Source organism: Penicillium diatomitis (assembly GCF_028827545.1).
Source record: "Penicillium diatomitis strain IBT 30728 chromosome Unknown utg000008l_segment0_segment0, whole genome shotgun sequence".
Classification (NCBI taxonomy): Eukaryota; Fungi; Ascomycota; class Eurotiomycetes; order Eurotiales; family Aspergillaceae; genus Penicillium; species Penicillium diatomitis.
The window spans coordinates 586,308-603,042 of record NW_026623180.1 but is presented as its reverse complement, the minus strand read 5'-3'; the positions used below and the strand labels follow the sequence as shown (position 1 = coordinate 603,042).

Here is a 16,735-nt window from a genome sequence, read left to right as displayed (position 1 = left end):
TGCTGCCGTTTAGAGATGCTGCGTAGTGAACGCTGTACACGCGGCCGGCCAATCGACGCTTCCTTTAGGCTAATCTCCATACTCTCTGATCAATGGTGGATGCGAATAACCTCAGCAATGGTGGAATACCGGCAGACTTGCAGCCTCGAGAAGAGTGTTCCATACCAAATTCCAGCTGGTTCTCTCATGACCCTTCATTATCATTCGTTTTTTAGAAAAAGCACGTCTATATCTATTCTTTTGTAGACCCCCCCCCCCCCCCCCCCCCCCAAAAGCAACTCTGCGGATCTTGACCCCACGGTACGATGTAAAGATGCTTATCCACAACATTATAGGGCCATTTCATCAACTTCAACTTGTGGACTCCACTCTCAGAGAGTCGAGATGGGAAATGTCCATGGATACCAGGAATGTCTTGGTTTTCAGTTGTTTTTTCTTTCCAAACCGCCATATTGCTCACTTGCGCTCGTCATTTCCCGGCCGGAACCAGCGTCTCACACCTGCTCCCAGGCCCTGCAAACCGCGCTGTTGTGCTTCACGCTGCGCTGCTCCATCGACGACATTCCCTTCCGAATCGACCTGGTCTCGAGCATACTTGCCATCCACGATCCGCAGCAAAAGCTGCATTGTAATCGCAGCCAGTATACTCGCAATCAAGATCCCAATCATGACAAGGTTAGACTTGCGATACTTCTGTCGACCCGGAGCCTCGTAGTCACTCTTCCAGCCCGAATACAGAGCGTACGTGGTGAGGATACTGCCCAGATTACCCCAGCCCGAGACGACGGCCGAGGCGGCGGCGACGCCGACTTCGCCGTGGCGAGGCTGGAAGATCTCGGCGGTCCAGGTCATGGTGATGGGGACGGTGGGGCCGAGTCCGAAGCCGACGATGAGGAGGCCGCCGTAGCGGGGCCAGGGGTTCTCTTCGGTGCCGGCATAGCTGGTGAGCAGGAGACCGAGGATTTGGAGAAGGACAGGGATAGTGAAGAAGAGGGCGCGGTGGCGGTGGAAGCGATCAGAGAAGGGGGTCACGAGGAGAATGGCGATGAGGTCCATCTGGATTGTGCATGGGTTAGCAAACTAGGAATATGAGGACGGAGAGGGCGAGGGACATGGGCGGAAAGGAAGACGATGCAACATACGATCCAGATGGGGGCCGTCAGTAGACTGAGATCAACACCGTTCAGAGACGGGTTAATAGCTTTGATGATGACGTTGGCGTACAGCTGAACCCCAATCCCGACACCCACCACGCCAAAGTACATGACCAACAGCGGCCAAAGCCTCCAGTCCATGAAGACATGAAGCAGGTCCCGCAGATTCCATTTGGAATTGTGATACACACGCTTCATGTCGTGGTAGTGAACGAGGGCATCGCGACCGGTCAAGGCCGGGCGACTCTGGGGCAACCAGCGCAGCCATCTGGAACGCCGGGGGGCATCTGCACCAGGAGCCACGGGTCGGTCAGGAAGCCACCACAGCTCCGCAAAGCCCAGTGCAATGGTGATGACGCCGTAAATAAGGAACATCCACTGGAACCCGACATAGCCCTGGAGTCCGTCCATCTTTTGGAACCCGGCCGAGACGAGTCCAACGACGGCCGCTGAGACTTGAGACGCCGTGAAGTACTGACCAATCCGTTTCCCAATCCGGGACGGTGGATAGAAAAGCGTGAGGTAGTATGTCATACCGGGCCATAGACCGGCTTCGACAATGCCGAGAAGCAGACGGAGTAGGCTTTGAGAAGCTATCAGCACACAGCCCGTTGTCAGGAAAGAGGGCATGAGCCCAGAAAAGAAAAAAAAGCTGAACATACTAAAAACTCCACGCGGCCTTCATTGCGGTCATACAAGTACCAATCAAACCCACGCTGATGACAATTCGGCTCATCCAAACGTGCGGACTCAGACGAGTCATCACCAAATTCGATGGCAGATCGAAAACCACATAGCAGACGTAGAACAGTGCCAAGCCAGTAGAGATTTGATGAGGATTCAAATGCAACACTTCGGCAAGATCATGGCCGGAACTGATATTCATTGTCTGGGCCAATCCGACGTTTGATCGAATGGCCGAGCACATAAAGTAAAGAACCCAAAAGGCGGATATAATGCGCTTGTCAAGCTTTCTAGAAATTTGATCAAAGAGTCAATGTGTGGATGAAATCAGAGAGAGCCTGGACCAAAAAAAAAAAAAGAAAACCAACCGGTAAATTCGTTCGACATTTTCGATCGTGAAATCGCTGGGTTCAAGATCACTCTCATCGATGCTCAATTCTGTAGAGTTCGAGTGAGCTCGCGGAGACTCATTGACCTCACCAGAGCCGTAGGCCTTGTGAGTGTCAACCTCGGCCGGCATGGCCTGGATGGACATTCTTTTTCTTTTCTTGCTTCGCAGTCTTCTCTAGATCGGAGGTATTCTGTTGTTGAGCTTTTTCCTCCCCGTTTTTCTGTCACGGCAAATACCTCGGGCAATGCTGAGATCCAAAGACAATGCGAAGAGTTTACCTAGTCCACCAGAAGCCGGCAAGATTCAGGAAGCGATGATTCACAATCTATCCTATAGTCAGTCACTGAATCCTGCGGAAATCCATGGTATCCGCTTTCCCCACGGAAAACGCGACTCGATCAGGTGGACTGCGCTGCCCTCGGCATAGCTGCAACGTGGGGCAGCACAGATCGAGACAGTGAGAAGAAACCGACTGACCAGTTCCGATACTCTAGAATGAGATCTACTCGTCCGACCGTCTAAGCCATGGCAAGTCTTTCCGCCGTTCACGGGCAAATATCCTGAAAGTTGCGCGGAGAACCAACAGCTCAATGAGGGAGGAAGAAAGAAAGAAAAATGGCGAGGCGGAGAAAGTAACCGGTTCATGTATTTTTTTTTTTTCCTTTTCCTCTCCGAAGTCCGATCTGATAAGGTGAAGATGATGGGGGGTCGGTCTTGGCAGGGCCACCGTCGAAACGGGCAGAACTTCGATTGGGAAAGTTTAAACGTTTTTCAACCATTTTCATCCAGCAGAGCTCTGGTCACTACTGAGCTATGAAGCCGAATAGTTACGTTGAAAACCTGACTATTATCAACATTCTCGAGCAAGATTGAGGCATTGCTTTCTGTGGTCTGTAGTGATGTAGTGATGTAGTCTAGTCTTCATATGTTGAATGCATATACACTCGGAAACCAAGGTCTGACCTCTCCGTACGGCGCATGATGATGTGATCATGAAGCGCATTTCCATGATATCATTATCGTCTTCACAAGCTCTGGGCTATAATGAATCTCGCGGTATATGTCCCAGAAATTCTCATGATCCAATATCTAGACTACCAATAGCAAATCTAAAACACGAAGGTCAAGCTGTTGGGCGCCGTTGAGTCACCGAACGCTCCGCAGTGCAGGTGGAGACTTCACTTTTTTCTCTCTCGCCATTTCCGTTCGTTCGATAGACGGCTAGAAGCGGTCTTCTTCCCCAACACTCACAGAGAATCGGTCACTGCATCTCTTCAGACTGGAGCCCGCCATCTATATCAGCTTGGAAGCAAAAAGGGAAGTGATGATTCCTGCTGGCCGTAGGAAGTAAACAAAGGTAAGTTCTGCGACGTTTGGTTCTGGAACCTTGAACTACTGTGTACTTTCAGAGCTCTGAATACATACTAAATAGTAAATAGTATAACGAAAAACTAAACCAGCCTATCTACATACCAGGTGTCTCGTATCCACTTTCGTCTCACCGAAGATAACCTTATTTTGCTCAATGACCGTGACTCATACGCTTGTCAGAGTTTATCCTGCAACAATCGAAGAGACGAGACGGGACCCAGACGGTGGTATGGAAGCCATGGGAACTTTGTTGCATGAAAATGTCTCCCTAACTTAATGATGACTTCTTGTCGTGCACTACAAGCCTCGGAGAAATATGGAAACATCTCATTTTCCCATCATGCAGGGCCATTTGATCCTGGAAATAGCTCGCGCCCATGTGGATTGAGACCTTTATTCCTAAAAGTCAGGAACTACCGTAAGAGCGAACCCGGTGAGGTGAGCTTCCTCACCATAGCACAGTTAACGTCAGGAACCTACCGCGACACTTGTATACTGTACTGATCACTCATGCCTCGGTAGAATCCATTCGGCGAGCAGAGAATGAGACTACTCACGACCTCGCTGTACTTTTGGCATCCACTTCCCTGTATAGATAGGCTGGATCTCAACGATGCGCAAGGGCAAGTACAAAGTGCACACCAGCGATGTGCTGAATCAATCTATTCTGTGTATCTCATCATGTACACACATCAAAGTCATAATGTCGTAAGGGCATAACATCCTGTCCGTAATGGAACGCAAACTTCTAACATGCTGGGGGTCTGAGGTCGTGGAAGATCAACACTTGCCACGCTCTCGGTTTTCGATGGCGTCAAATTTGTGCACCAGAGACCGCTTTAATGGGTCCTGGTGAATGACTGCGAGTCATTCCCTCTTAATGATTCTGTTTAGTGGTTAAATATGGCTGGAATCTCAATTAAACCCACGCAAAACCGTTTGTCTAGTACTATACCTTGAGACGACAATGTGTCATTGAAACTTTTGTGCGGGCCGACGCCGACTGAGCCATACGAATGATCTCGAGACAGACTTTGAGTGTGGTGTGTAGCTCGTTTCTAGATGATGGGAGTTAGTTTCAAAATCGACCTCGCAGGAGGATCATGCAAGAGCATCAGTTTGCAAGTGGAAGAGGTGATCACCTTGGAACCATCGCCCTCGGGCGCAAGTCTCTCGTATTGACTAAAGTGAGCCTTTTCTTCTTCGGATAAAGGCTGGGTAGGAGAACAATCCCTGATTAGCACCATCGGAACAGATGCCACAACCGAGGCTACGACAGAGTGATACGCACCTCCGAATAGGAAGATGGTGCTCTTTCTGACAGCATGGCCAAATGTGAACCAAATGTAATTATGTAGTATTGTAGTGTCAAGAATTGATCGTGTGCCAACTTGCACAGCTACCGGCTTTCCGAGGATCTCTTCTATATATTTTATACGACCAGCGGAAAATACTTCCTCCCCCCTAGTGCCAACCTTGACACGGTCGAAGTCAATGACGATTTCTCCGGATGGAAATGGGGTTTCTGGTTGGAGGTCATGTCGCAAGCGCGGGGACTGCGTTCTTGGGAATGACATCACAAGTTGGGTCGGGATACGTGGGTCTCGTTTGCACCTTTGCCTCGACTCGTGAACGCATGATATTCCAGACGGCAGGTCTCCAGAGAGTCGCAGCCCCCATTCTTAAAAATCGACAAGTCAGATAGCCAGACCTCAACATTGATTGGGCGTGGTAGCACATGTGAGCATCGAGAAAAGGTAATGTCGATGACGATCGCGAGGCGATGTCCATCTCTCCCAAACGGTTCACAGTCAGTGGGGCTGACTCCAGCACCTTATCTCAACTTTAAACGAAGGTCCATGCTGTGCAGCGGTAGTACAAAAGGTTTGGAGTATATTGAGAATCCTCTCTTTTCACCGCTGCGCATGGACTTGCGCTGAGACGTGACGTGCAGTTCTAATAAAGTCGCATCCCCCATCTCCAGAAGCGAGTGGCGCATCACCGATCTGTCCTAGCCGCTCACCCTAGTCGCTCACGGACATCTCCAAGCCACGACCGCCCACGTTCCTAGGGTCAAAACGAAAGGCTTTTCTTTACATGGAGTCATGCATGTGGCCATTGGTGGTGTGGGTGATGGCAGACGTCACGGTTAGTGTATGAAATTGGAGAAGCTCCTCCTTACCTTAGCAGCCCTTTTACGTTGGAAGAAAGCAGCTATGACAGACACCCTCGGCCGCACCTTCGTCTCTATTCCCAAAGCCGAAATACTCTAGTTACCACCTTAGTTATACTCAAGAAGCGCTGGTAGGCTAAAAGTAACGCTAGTGATCTTCCTTCTACGAGCTTTCTTTACTTCCTCGAAGCTCCCTTTCTAGAATTAATATATTGTCCATAGATTTACCCTTCTAAGTAGGAAACCAGGGCTCTTTCTTCAACTTGTTTGTACGGGGCTGGCGACAAAGTTCTCGTCGCCTCCAAGTTCTTACTCTTACTATAACTTATCTTTGAAGATTCATTTGTAGAATGACCGGGCATGGAATGGAAAGTGATGTTCGATCCGAAGATGAGCAAGCTCAGATCTGAATAGAAGGTCGGAATACACAGGAATCCCCCAATATCAACCCCAATCAGCCTCACATCCATTCCAATTACTCGTTCATGTCCTTGATGTTAGATAATCGGCGAGAGTATCAAAAATAAGCGAGAGGACGAATGACGTGAGCGCAAAATGACGCCAGGCCTTGGGTATCAGGCTACGAGAAAGAAGAAACTTGCAATAGATCATTGCATGAATCGCGGCGACGAGGCACGCCCGGAAATTAAGGCCACATCAAGGACCTGTGCTGTAATCCTCGTGAATCACGACTTCGTCGTGGAAAGCTAACTAAACTCAATAGCATCCGCCTGCTATCTACCAGCCATCGGCGGTGCCAACCTTCTTTTTCTCCTGGCCCTCGTCGTCGGAGTCTAAGTCGATAAGAATCCCTACCTTGGGACCCTCGTCCTTGCTCTCCTCCTTCTCCTTCTTCTCCTTACTCTCCACGCCCCCGGTCTCCTCGCCCCCCGTCTGCTGGCCACGAGCCTGGTTGCCGCGCTTGGGACAGGCGATAGTGGTGTGTCCTTTCGCTCTATAGAATGGTCAGTCTTTGCTTCTTGCGTTGTAGGAATAGAGTAAGCTTACCCGCATTCCTGGCAAACACGAGCCGACTTGCAATCACGAAGCCGGTGGCCAGCCAAGCCACAGTTAGGGCACTTGATCTCCTGGAGATCATGCTCCCCTGTGACGAACTTGCAATCCTCGCTCACATGGCCTATTGCTGCTGAAGTGTAAGCTGGGAAGTATAATCATGCTACAGCACAAAGTAACTCACCACCGCAGTGATCGCATTCTCGGCGGTAACTGGGGCACTCGAACCCGGCCTCCCCCAAGCGGAACAAATTGTGCTCGGCGTTCCTCGGCCACATACCCTTCAGGAAAGGCCGATCTTGCTCCGGGGACTTGAACCATCCGACGCGGAAAGTACAGTTCACTCGACCCTGCAGATCAATGAGAGTGGAGTCTTCAGATGTGCGGAATGTCTGATTACAAGTTAAGATTCCCAAGTCAGTCATTGCAACCAGCACAGGTGCATAAAGTCATACCTGAGCAATAAGGAAGAGACCGCAATTTTCGGCACGCAGTCGCTTCTCAATGTCAACGAAAGTCGCATCAGGTACAGCCTTCGAGTAGGCTTCAAGAGCCTTTGATTTTCGAGAAATGTCAGAAAGGACCTCGCGGATAGCATGTCTGTTCTACTTGCCTCACGGAAATCATGGCCATCGCCATGACTCGACTCTTTGACTCGCTGCCAGGCTTCCTCTGGAGTGTGATCCGGGATGTTGGTGCGGTCCAGCACCCGATCCTCCAAACAAAAGATGGCGTGGTGTCCTACGACGAAGAAACGCGATAGTTAGTGTTCAGTTCAAGCTTCAGTACCTAGAAGCACGATGCAGACAGGGACCTCCAACCTTCTGTCTGGCAATTTTTGCAGAAGTTCCGTCTCTTGATAGGGCATCGAGCGGCGACATGGCCATATGCTCCACAATAATTGCAGTTTCCTTGGAAGAGACGTGGACGAGTGCAATGAATCTTGTTATGTCTGTAATACGGCGTTAGTCAGTAGCCATGTACCTAGGCATATTTGTTGCGCTTTTGAAACTAACCCTTCTCCGCCGCACCGGGAGCAGTCCGAATGCTTGGGTGGCAGGGGGCATCGTGGCTTGCGGTGTCTATGTTAATCCTGTCAGCTCCAGATCATTATCATTATCGCTAGGAGTTGTATACCCAGTGTTTCCACAGTTGGAGCACTTGCGTGGTTCACCTTCTGAATCTTCTGAACCGAAAATATATTCACGATAGCTGCATTTTGTTAGTCATTCCGTGACATGGACCTTCTACCTAGACGCAGTACCAGGACTTACATTGCAAAAACTGGATCCAGCTCGTCCGTGGAGTCGCCCACACTTGTAGTGTCAGTCTGCCAATTGTAATGAAATCCTGGATCAAAGGAGATGCGTGAGCTTTCTAGAGAATGGCAAAGAGCTAACGCCAAGCCGCTGAACATTGGCTGCAATGAAAACTGACTAGGATAGGTTTCAACGAAGACTTCCTTCTTTGGCTCATCGGAGCCCAGAGTAGCAGTTGCGCAGCCATCTCCGATTGACGACTGGCAGCCCTCGGAGGGACGAGATGAAGTGGTTTGATAGGGACCGATAGATGCCTCATTCTTTTGATGATCGTCGTCAGATGATTGAGCCTGATTCTGACGATTCTGACGATTCTCTTGGGACAAATCGATAGGGGTAGCCATTTCGACGCGGTGTCTGCTCTCTCAAATTCAGTATGTCAGTACGTAGCCAACAGTATCAACATCCGGTACACGTTACTTGATATCTTGCGGAGTGAGGTGCTACGGAGGTGTCGCGCCACAGTTGAAAGAAGACATGCGCAGCCTCGACGGGACCAGGACCTCCAAGTATGCAGCAAGTCCGACAGCTGCTACTGTGCTCAGAGTCACTAGGCTTGAAGGGATACTCACTGTTCAGATGAATATGTGTGGAATAAGTATGAATGAGTGTAGGGATGCTTGAAGTGAATGGGAATGAAAGGGGGAGAAGTTTGAGAAAAGAAGAATTAGAGATTAATGGGAGTAAAGCCTGCCTTTTATATCCCCGGAGGACAAGCTAGCATAGACCCGCGTCTTCGACGGCTTTCGCGACAATCAGTGATGAAGACTCCGGAAGCATGGGCAAACGAGCTTTCATTTAGATCCCTCCTGGGGGCGAGTAACAACAGATCTGCTTCTTCGACGGCTACCGCGCCGACCAGTAAAGAATGATCCGGAAGCACAGGCAAACGATCTATCGTTTATATCCCTCCCGGGGGCGAGCAACAACAGATCTGCTTCTCCGGCGGCTACCACGGCGACCAGAAATGAAGAATCCGGGAGCATGGGTAAATGGTCGGTCGTTTATATCCCCCCTAGGGGTAAGTAACAACAGACATGCTTCTTCGACGGCTATTGCAGCGACTAGGGAAGAAGATTCCGGAACCTGTCCCACCGAAATGGGAGCAAGAATAGGGCCGCTCCTTTGACGGCTACCGTGAGGGTAATCGGTGATGAGGATCCCGGAAGCCTGCGGAAATGACCTGGTTTTTATATCTCTCCGGACGAGGAGCAAGAACGAAGTTGCTCTTTTGACGGATAGCACAACAACGATCAGGAACGAGGGGTTTGAAAACAATCGCATTAAAGACACACGTGTTCATAACGTGGTATGATCTGGCGACTTAAGATACAGGAGGCTGCATTCACGAGACATAGCGGATATGTAAGTCCCATGTCATTGGCACAGCTAGTGTCGCTGCCGATACCTCCAAGTCTCCAGTCAATGTTGTGGACTTTAGCGGAAGAGTCTGCCCAGCAGACTACCTGCGAGATTGTTCACCATCCGTCCACCCAAAGCCCGATTGGCAAATGTCGAGGCCTGACTGAACTTGTCACACCGCGAGAATGCGACGGTGTTGGTTATTGTCAGGATCAATGCGATTCCTGAACAAGAGGTCAGTACTTGGATCATGTATCATTTGCATCGAAATCTCTTTCATTGCACTTTGGAGTTGTTGCAGTCGCTTACCAACAAGACTCAACCAAATCACGCCGACCAACCGAACAATAGCAAGAATCGCCAGTCCAACCCAAAGGGCCGGTGTCAGATACAGACTCAGCCAGAAGAACCGCTTGTCCGTGGCGCTAATGGTGCGAACATTTGGGTCGGATGATTCAAACACCATATGCGAGTCGCCAGAAGCCGAATCGACTTCATTCCACCATCGCAGACCAACGAGCCGACGTCCGGCAATGTTTTTGAGATAGTAAAAGTCTGCTGACAAGAGCAGCAGGGTCAGGATGAAGACCAGCACACTGGGCCACGTGGTTAGCAAAAAACGAGCTGTGACTTTGAGGGACTGGTTTGATTGCACTGGATCTCTCACAAGTTACGAATGAACAAAACACCAAAGAGATACATCAGCAAGGCACCTATATGAGACAAACGTCAATTGAGTTTCAGTGGCTCAGATGGTCGCATCTCCTTCTCGCGCCGTCAGTCATACTGCACGTACCGATGCGGATCCCTAAGAAGACAAGTAGTGTTATTGGATGCGCGCTGAGTCGCCAGTTAAGGTCGCCTGTATTCGCTTGCTCCATGATGATGTGATGAAGCTTCCGCGTCTACAGTTTGAGCAGTTGTGAAAAGAAGGTGGATGTTACTCTTTCCAGAGAGTCACTTACAATGGAATGTTGTCTGCGTACCATTCGCGGTCGTCGAGAGCTGGTTACAAGGCGGTCGGGCATGGCATTATGGAACGGAGTTAAGATAAGCCTTATTATTATTAGCTTCGGACCAAACTGTTACGAACTTAAGGACAATTCATGCTTATCACAACCTCGAACCAGGCCGATCACAGAATTGGGCAGGCATGAATGAAAGACTGAAGAACTGATGACTATTGCGACTGAATTGCGCCTATGCTATCATTCCGCGTGACAGGATATTTCTCCAGAACAAGGAAGGAACTAGCTATGGAATACTAACCAATCAATCACCTCTGGACACATGCGGAGATTTGGCTGATCAGAAAGGCAAGAAACACCAGAAACGTTTTAGAATAATATCAAATCTATTGTGTATTTAAATCTCAAGATCACTACCATTGGCTCATATACGAGTTAGTGACAGAACATATCTTCGTTGATCTTTAAAAGGCTGTGTAAGAAGAGAGGCTGATCGTGCAAATGCGATGGGTATCGTGCCGTTGGATGTATTCTCAGATTACGCCCGAGAGAACTCATGACTTCTTCATTTCGAGATCCTCACGTCTGAGCAATTGAATTTTGCCCATGGTGAGGGCCGACTGACCTCCATCCGCCGACAGGTTGTCACTCTCTGCCAGAGCCTTGGCAAGAGATTTGTCGTAGCTGGAGGGATCGATCCCGAGAATGCCACCGACATAGCCCCCACGCTCGCCAGGTACGCTGAATTCACGGAAGAGGTAGCGCCACTCATTGAGCCAGGCTTTGATAGCCTTGCCAATCTTATCTTTGCCATTTTTGGAGTGGTGACCAGTACCCGTAATGGCATACACTACTGGAATCCCTTCTTGTGCATGCTTGAGCAGGATCTTCTCCAAATACTCAATTGCTTCCTCGGGATGGAGGCCATGTAAATCAACATAGAGCTCTTCCGACGCCTCATCCAGGCCAGCCTGGTGTAAATGCTGATTACGTTCCTCATAAAGCTGGCGTGCAGCTTCCCGATGGCAGCGACGCATAGCATCGTTCTCAGCCTGGCCCCTAAGCGAAAGTGCTTTGGCAGCTCGCGCGTCATTTCGATTCCAAGCTTGAGCGGCGCTGGATCGGAAAGTCAGACAGTTAGCCTCTCATAGAGTCAAATGCATTGAAAGAAGACATTTTGTCCCCGCATACCTTTGAAGAAACTTGTTGCGAACGGTGCCGTGGCGAATGGCTTCAGTTCGATATTTGATGTACTGCTGATTGGCTCTCGCCCCGGTCTCTAACCAAGGAATATGCTGTGGCGCAGGGATTGCCATGGCTGCAGCACTATTCTCACGACCCTTGGTCTCTTTGATGCTTTTTGGCGAGTTTTTTCCTTTGTTGGACGCTGGCGACGGCGACATGCGAACTACGTCGGCAAGCGAAGAAGGTATATTCTCCTTGCCTGCATGATGTGCAGCCCGTTTGCCATGATGCTTCTTCCCAGCATTCTTGGAGCTAACTGCAGCGAGTGTTGGGAACGCATCTGGGTCATCAACTGACAGACCAGACGGGTTCAGATCCGGTCGATTTTGATGACGACTGGCCGGTCGGGAATTTGGACGCCCAAGATGGGTCAAGCTACCGTTTCGTCTTCCCATGCCCGGATGGAGACCCGGAGGTATCGTTTTCGCTGGAGAGCCAAGACCAGGGTATCGACTCGTGTACTGATTTGTCCATTGCTCATCCATAGCAGCAGCCGAAAGTGGCGGAAAGGCATCAGTGCCCTCGACCTGGAAAAGAGTACTCAGCGCTGGTGAGACGGGACGGCTATTGCTTGACACGCTGAGATTTGATATCAGGGCTGATGGATCATGGGAGAAGGGACACCCATCACCGGCTAAACAGTTACCCATCACCCAATACCTAGAAGAATCATGGTTAGAAATTCCAGGTGGTTCCTATGCACTGAAACTGATGGCCCAGTGACCTGGGAAAGGGAAAACCTACTTGCAGACGTGGCTGGTCAAATCATGGCTGAAGCGACAGTCGGCTCTCAGACACTGCCCTGTCGATAGCCAGTATTTGCAGACCACGGGGCTACGGCCATTGGCCGAAGGTGTGATGGGACGAGCTTGTTCCATGGCCATAGACTTGCCAACCAAAACACGAGCGTCCTCGGTTTGCTTCATCACGGTGTGCGCCTCGGCATTTTGTGAGAGAGCGGCGATGGTAGCGCCCAGGTCATAGCTGTTTGCTTCCAAGGCACTCTCGATCTCGTCATTTGTCTTCTTGTCACCCAGGACGGTGCGTAAGATATCGTGAGGACTCATGTCCGGCACAAACTCCGCCGCTGTCGCGCTCAGGGACCCCGGAACGCTGAGGCCTCCCGCAGACGATGTTGTGCTGTTGGCATCGTCTCCGACCAGCCAATCGACGTTGCTGTCGCTGCCCAAGTCATCATAGAAATTCGACCCGTGGCCCTGGTCGGAAAATTCATAAGCGTTGAGGTTTGGAGAGTGTGGGATCGGTTGCGCGAGCGCAAGGCGGGGTGAGGGTCGCGGAGAGGTAAACGGAGAGACGGTCGAGGAAAGCGGAGCTCGAGAGAATGCCCCACGCGAGTTCTGCACCCACGAGGTACTTCCAGGACTAGTTCCCAAGGTGCCCAGAGTCGGTTGTGGTGATAGCGGAGTGACCGCACGAGACATTTGCCATGGTGCTGGCGAAGATCTACGGATCACAGTATGGCGAGCCGGGGGAGGCGAGGAGTCGGGGAGAGTGCGATTGCGATGCCGCCATAAGATGTCCAGAACCGCATTCTCCAGGGACGCACCAGCGAGTGAAGAGTTGGCGCGCAAGAAGTCTTCGACTTTCTCAGCCTGCTCCTCTTCATCAAGTGTCTGGTCCTGGAGAATCTCCAAGGACTTTTCCAGCAGCTCTTCAGAAACCATGTCGGGCGGGGTGGCCGATGCGACGCTGCGGGCTGCTGGGCTAGTGGCAGTCACAGCTCACCAAGGCCGGAAAGGGAGGTGATAGAGCGCTGCTAGGATGCGAAGACGGAATAAGATCAAGAACTGTATCTGACTCAACACGGGATACAGACGGTCGAAGTTCCAGGAGGGATGAGCCAACGCAGGGACTGAAAGACTTCGATGTCAAATGCAGTGATCCATGATCTTGATTAAAGCAGGGTTGAGGGGCGCTGTAGCTGAGCGGAGCCGGTAAAGGGGGTAGAATTTCCCCAGAAGCCCCAGATATTGCTTGTGAACTTATCAGACAGTATCACATCGATGCGCCCAGGGCCAGATCAATTTGCGACATATATAGATCATACCAAAGTTTAGATCGGAGGAGGAGAATCACGCATTGGACGAGGAGTGACCCGATACCAACAAACGAGGTGGGGGATAAGGAAGCCAAAGGCGGAGAACCTCCAGGACCATCACTTTAGGTCAACGTACGTTCCACCACGCTAGTTAGACCGTGAGTTACTAACTGTCCAGTACTCCAGTGGTATTACCACCCAAGGTACTTGAGGTACTATAGGTATTAGGTAGTCACTACATGACACGAATCGAGCTGCAGGCAAAATATGTTGATTGACATGATCTGTAACTCTTTAGATGAGTCCCACATTCGATCATGGATGAGCCAGGTAAGAGCAAATTGTTGAGCGCGGAGGACATCCATGCTTGTGATCTTCAGTCAGTATGGATCAGCTCCAAATCCACCACAGCACAGCTCACTTAGCAATGCTGGTATTTGTACCCCTACCAGTGCCAAGTTTCAACTGCGCTCATACTAGATGACAGACGTGCGCTCCAGCCTTCAGCGTCCAGCCATTTGACTTTGATCCCTTCCATTGACGGATGAAGTACTACTACTTACCAGTACCCCGTGTACCCCGGGCTGTGACTGCTGCCTTGAGATTCCCAGAGCTCGGCATCGTGGAATTGCTGGCAACCTACCACTAGTACACTACTACTATACCAGAACCTAAGATGTACTGCAGGTGCTGTTGAGTAGTGGGTGCCAAAGTGGTAACTAGTAAGTACCTAGTGAGTACCTAGGTACCTAACTAAATAGGTACTCGATATGACTTTTTCCACTTCCTTGCTGAAATACAACTTTGAATGACAATCGTCGAGGCTGTAGCTCAGTGAGCAGCACAGAAACACTTGAATCTTCGACAAGCTCCAGCTAAACATGGCACTAGCCTTGCATGGGCCTTTGAAAACATCAGGACCTCCAATGGATCCGCTTGGTTGACGCTTTGAGCCTATTTTTTGAGACTTGATCTCATTCTAAGTACGGTGGCCGACCGAGGTCCCGACTCAGCCCCAACACCGACCCTGGAAGCCAACTTTTCAGGGCAAATGGATCTTCTCTACAGCCGCCTGTCCGTCCCATGCTGACACATCTCCTCCGCATTCAAAGCCTGCCACTAGGTTGACGATGCACTGACGCTTCGGTCGTTTGTCAAGTCCTCGTTCAATTGTCAGGGCCCCTGAAGAGTCACCTCCCGTCTTTTTCTGGGTTCCCTTCCTGTCCCGGCTCCCGCGCGCCGTGCTCGATCGCTCTTTGAGGTGTCCGCTCCGCGTCTGATCGTCCTGCCTGTGACCATTCACAACTTTTATGCGTCATGCCTGCGGATTACGAATCCACGGCACGGGCGTTGTCACTCACCGACTCGCCGCCCGAACCGCTGATGGACTCCCATGACGAGGAAGAGGATGAACAACCGATCTGGAGTCGATCGGGGAGACGCGACTCATCTGCACGTTGGTCGGGGGAACCGGCACTCGGATTCCGCGACCGAATGATGGAGAGGGGGAAGATGCTATGGCGCCTAGCCACTGAACGATACAATGAGTTAACGCTCCTGCAGAAGATCGGACTATATGTGGCTTCATTTGCCGCTCTGGCTTTGGGGGTAGGGATTATGCTCTTGACGGGCAAATTGTTCATTTGGCTTGGCCCAGTTGCGGAGCAATGGCAAAACTCCTGGCTGGTCGCATTTGTGATCTGGATTGGCATCTTTTTCATCTCTTTCCCGCCATTAGTCGGCTGGTCGACTTTGGGAACTGTGGCAGGATTCATCTATGGCTGGTGGAAAGGGTGAGTCCAAATGAGAGCCGCGGCTGTGTCGCGACGGTGTGCCCGAGCTATCTGTCCATTGCTACGGTCCCCGCTAATCTTATATGTTGACCGCAGATGGCTCATCTACAGCACTGCTACTGTGGTCGGATCAACCGCCTCATTTTACGTGTCACGCACTGTTCTCTCCAAGTTTGTAAACCGCATGATGGAACGGGACAAGCGCTTTGCGGCACTGGCCTTGACCCTGAAATATGACGGCTTGAAACTGCTGTGCATGATCCGTCTCTGTCCACTGCCGTATTCATTCTGCAACGGAGCCGTCTCGACATTGCCGACTGTGCAGCCATTGATGTATGGGTTGGCGACGGCGATCATTAGTCCCAAGCTCTTAGTCCCTGCATTCATCGGAAGCCGCTTGAGGTTGCTGTCCGAAAAGAGTGAGCAAATGAGCGCAGGGTCCAAGGCCATCAACATCATCAGCATTATTGTAACTATCTGTATTGGAGTCTTCACGGGCTACTATATCTACAACCGGTGAGTAAATTCTGTTCAATGATGAATTGTTTTTGGCATGCCGCGACAATCAGCGCAAGCATTTGGACGAATCGAAGCTGACCATTCGGCCTTGGCGACTTAGAACGTTGGCTCGTGCCAAAGAACTCGAGGCTCAGGAACGGGAGGAAATTCGTCAATCCCTCCAGGCGGACCATGCGGCTCACCGGCCGCATCGCAGATTCTCCGACGACGACGATGTGAACTCGGCTGCGAAGATTCTGGCCGAAGACGAGGAGGCACGCATCGGACTTCACGATTCATTGGATGACAATGTTGACCTGCATTTGGACGACGACAGTGACAACAAGCCCTCAGGGTCGCGGAGTCAAAAGCAGGGCCGGAGGTCCTACCATGACAACTTCACAGACAACGACTCGGACGACTATTCTGATGAGGGACATGAGGCGTATGGGCTTCACAGCCATGTTCCTTCGTGAGACTCGAGGAGGGGGTGTTGCTCCCAGTTTGATAGAGAAAGAGTCGGGGTCAGTGCTTGTGATAGATCCTGATGGCGTCTTCTGCTTTTTGGCTTCAATATCTGCGACGATAGTCCAGAGCCAGGCGTCTGATGGTCTTTTTTTTGTTATCATGGCACTTTCAACTTGACTTAAAACAGCAGACTTAGATGCACATAATCAATGTTGGACGCCAGTGTAAATGACCAT

The 16,735-nt window shown here is 50.7% G+C and overlaps 5 protein-coding genes across 5 annotated transcripts; 1 reads left to right on the top strand and 4 right to left on the bottom strand.

Annotated features, from left to right (window-relative positions):
* Positions 1-456: 456 nt before the first annotated feature.
* N7539_006258 (putative MFS transporter) lies at positions 457-2,373 on the bottom strand (the record flags this gene model as incomplete). Its single annotated transcript, XM_056935860.1, has 4 exons — positions 457-1,056; positions 1,143-1,737; positions 1,817-2,128; positions 2,207-2,373. The coding sequence occupies 4 exons, from the start codon at positions 2,371-2,373 to the stop codon at positions 457-459; spliced, it is 1,674 nt and encodes a 557-aa protein (XP_056788784.1).
* Positions 2,374-6,511: 4,138 nt separating this feature from the next.
* On the bottom strand, positions 6,512-8,450 carry N7539_006257 (uncharacterized protein; the record flags this gene model as incomplete). The annotated part of the gene is made up of 10 exons (XM_056935859.1): positions 6,512-6,728; positions 6,782-6,911; positions 6,972-7,179; positions 7,243-7,392; positions 7,443-7,528; positions 7,602-7,739; positions 7,804-7,869; positions 7,925-7,999; positions 8,062-8,103; positions 8,225-8,450. 10 exons carry the CDS (start codon positions 8,448-8,450, stop codon positions 6,512-6,514), a joined length of 1,338 nt encoding a protein of 445 aa, XP_056788783.1.
* Positions 8,451-9,543: 1,093 nt separating this feature from the next.
* N7539_006256 (DUF846 domain-containing protein) lies at positions 9,544-10,349 on the bottom strand (the record flags this gene model as incomplete). Its single annotated transcript, XM_056935858.1, has 4 exons — positions 9,544-9,692; positions 9,778-10,064; positions 10,136-10,181; positions 10,265-10,349. 4 exons carry the CDS (start codon positions 10,347-10,349, stop codon positions 9,544-9,546), a joined length of 567 nt encoding a protein of 188 aa, XP_056788782.1.
* Positions 10,350-10,990: 641 nt separating this feature from the next.
* N7539_006255 (CCCH zinc finger and SMR domain protein) lies at positions 10,991-13,366 on the bottom strand (the record flags this gene model as incomplete). Its single annotated transcript, XM_056935857.1, has 3 exons — positions 10,991-11,552; positions 11,628-12,341; positions 12,426-13,366. The coding sequence occupies 3 exons, from the start codon at positions 13,364-13,366 to the stop codon at positions 10,991-10,993; spliced, it is 2,217 nt and encodes a 738-aa protein (XP_056788781.1).
* A 1,691-nt stretch (positions 13,367-15,057) lies between these two features.
* N7539_006254 (TVP38/TMEM64 family protein) lies at positions 15,058-16,507 on the top strand (the record flags this gene model as incomplete). Its single annotated transcript, XM_056935856.1, has 3 exons — positions 15,058-15,533; positions 15,630-16,049; positions 16,153-16,507. The coding sequence occupies 3 exons, from the start codon at positions 15,058-15,060 to the stop codon at positions 16,505-16,507; spliced, it is 1,251 nt and encodes a 416-aa protein (XP_056788780.1).
* Between the last annotated feature and the right edge of the window lie 228 nt (positions 16,508-16,735).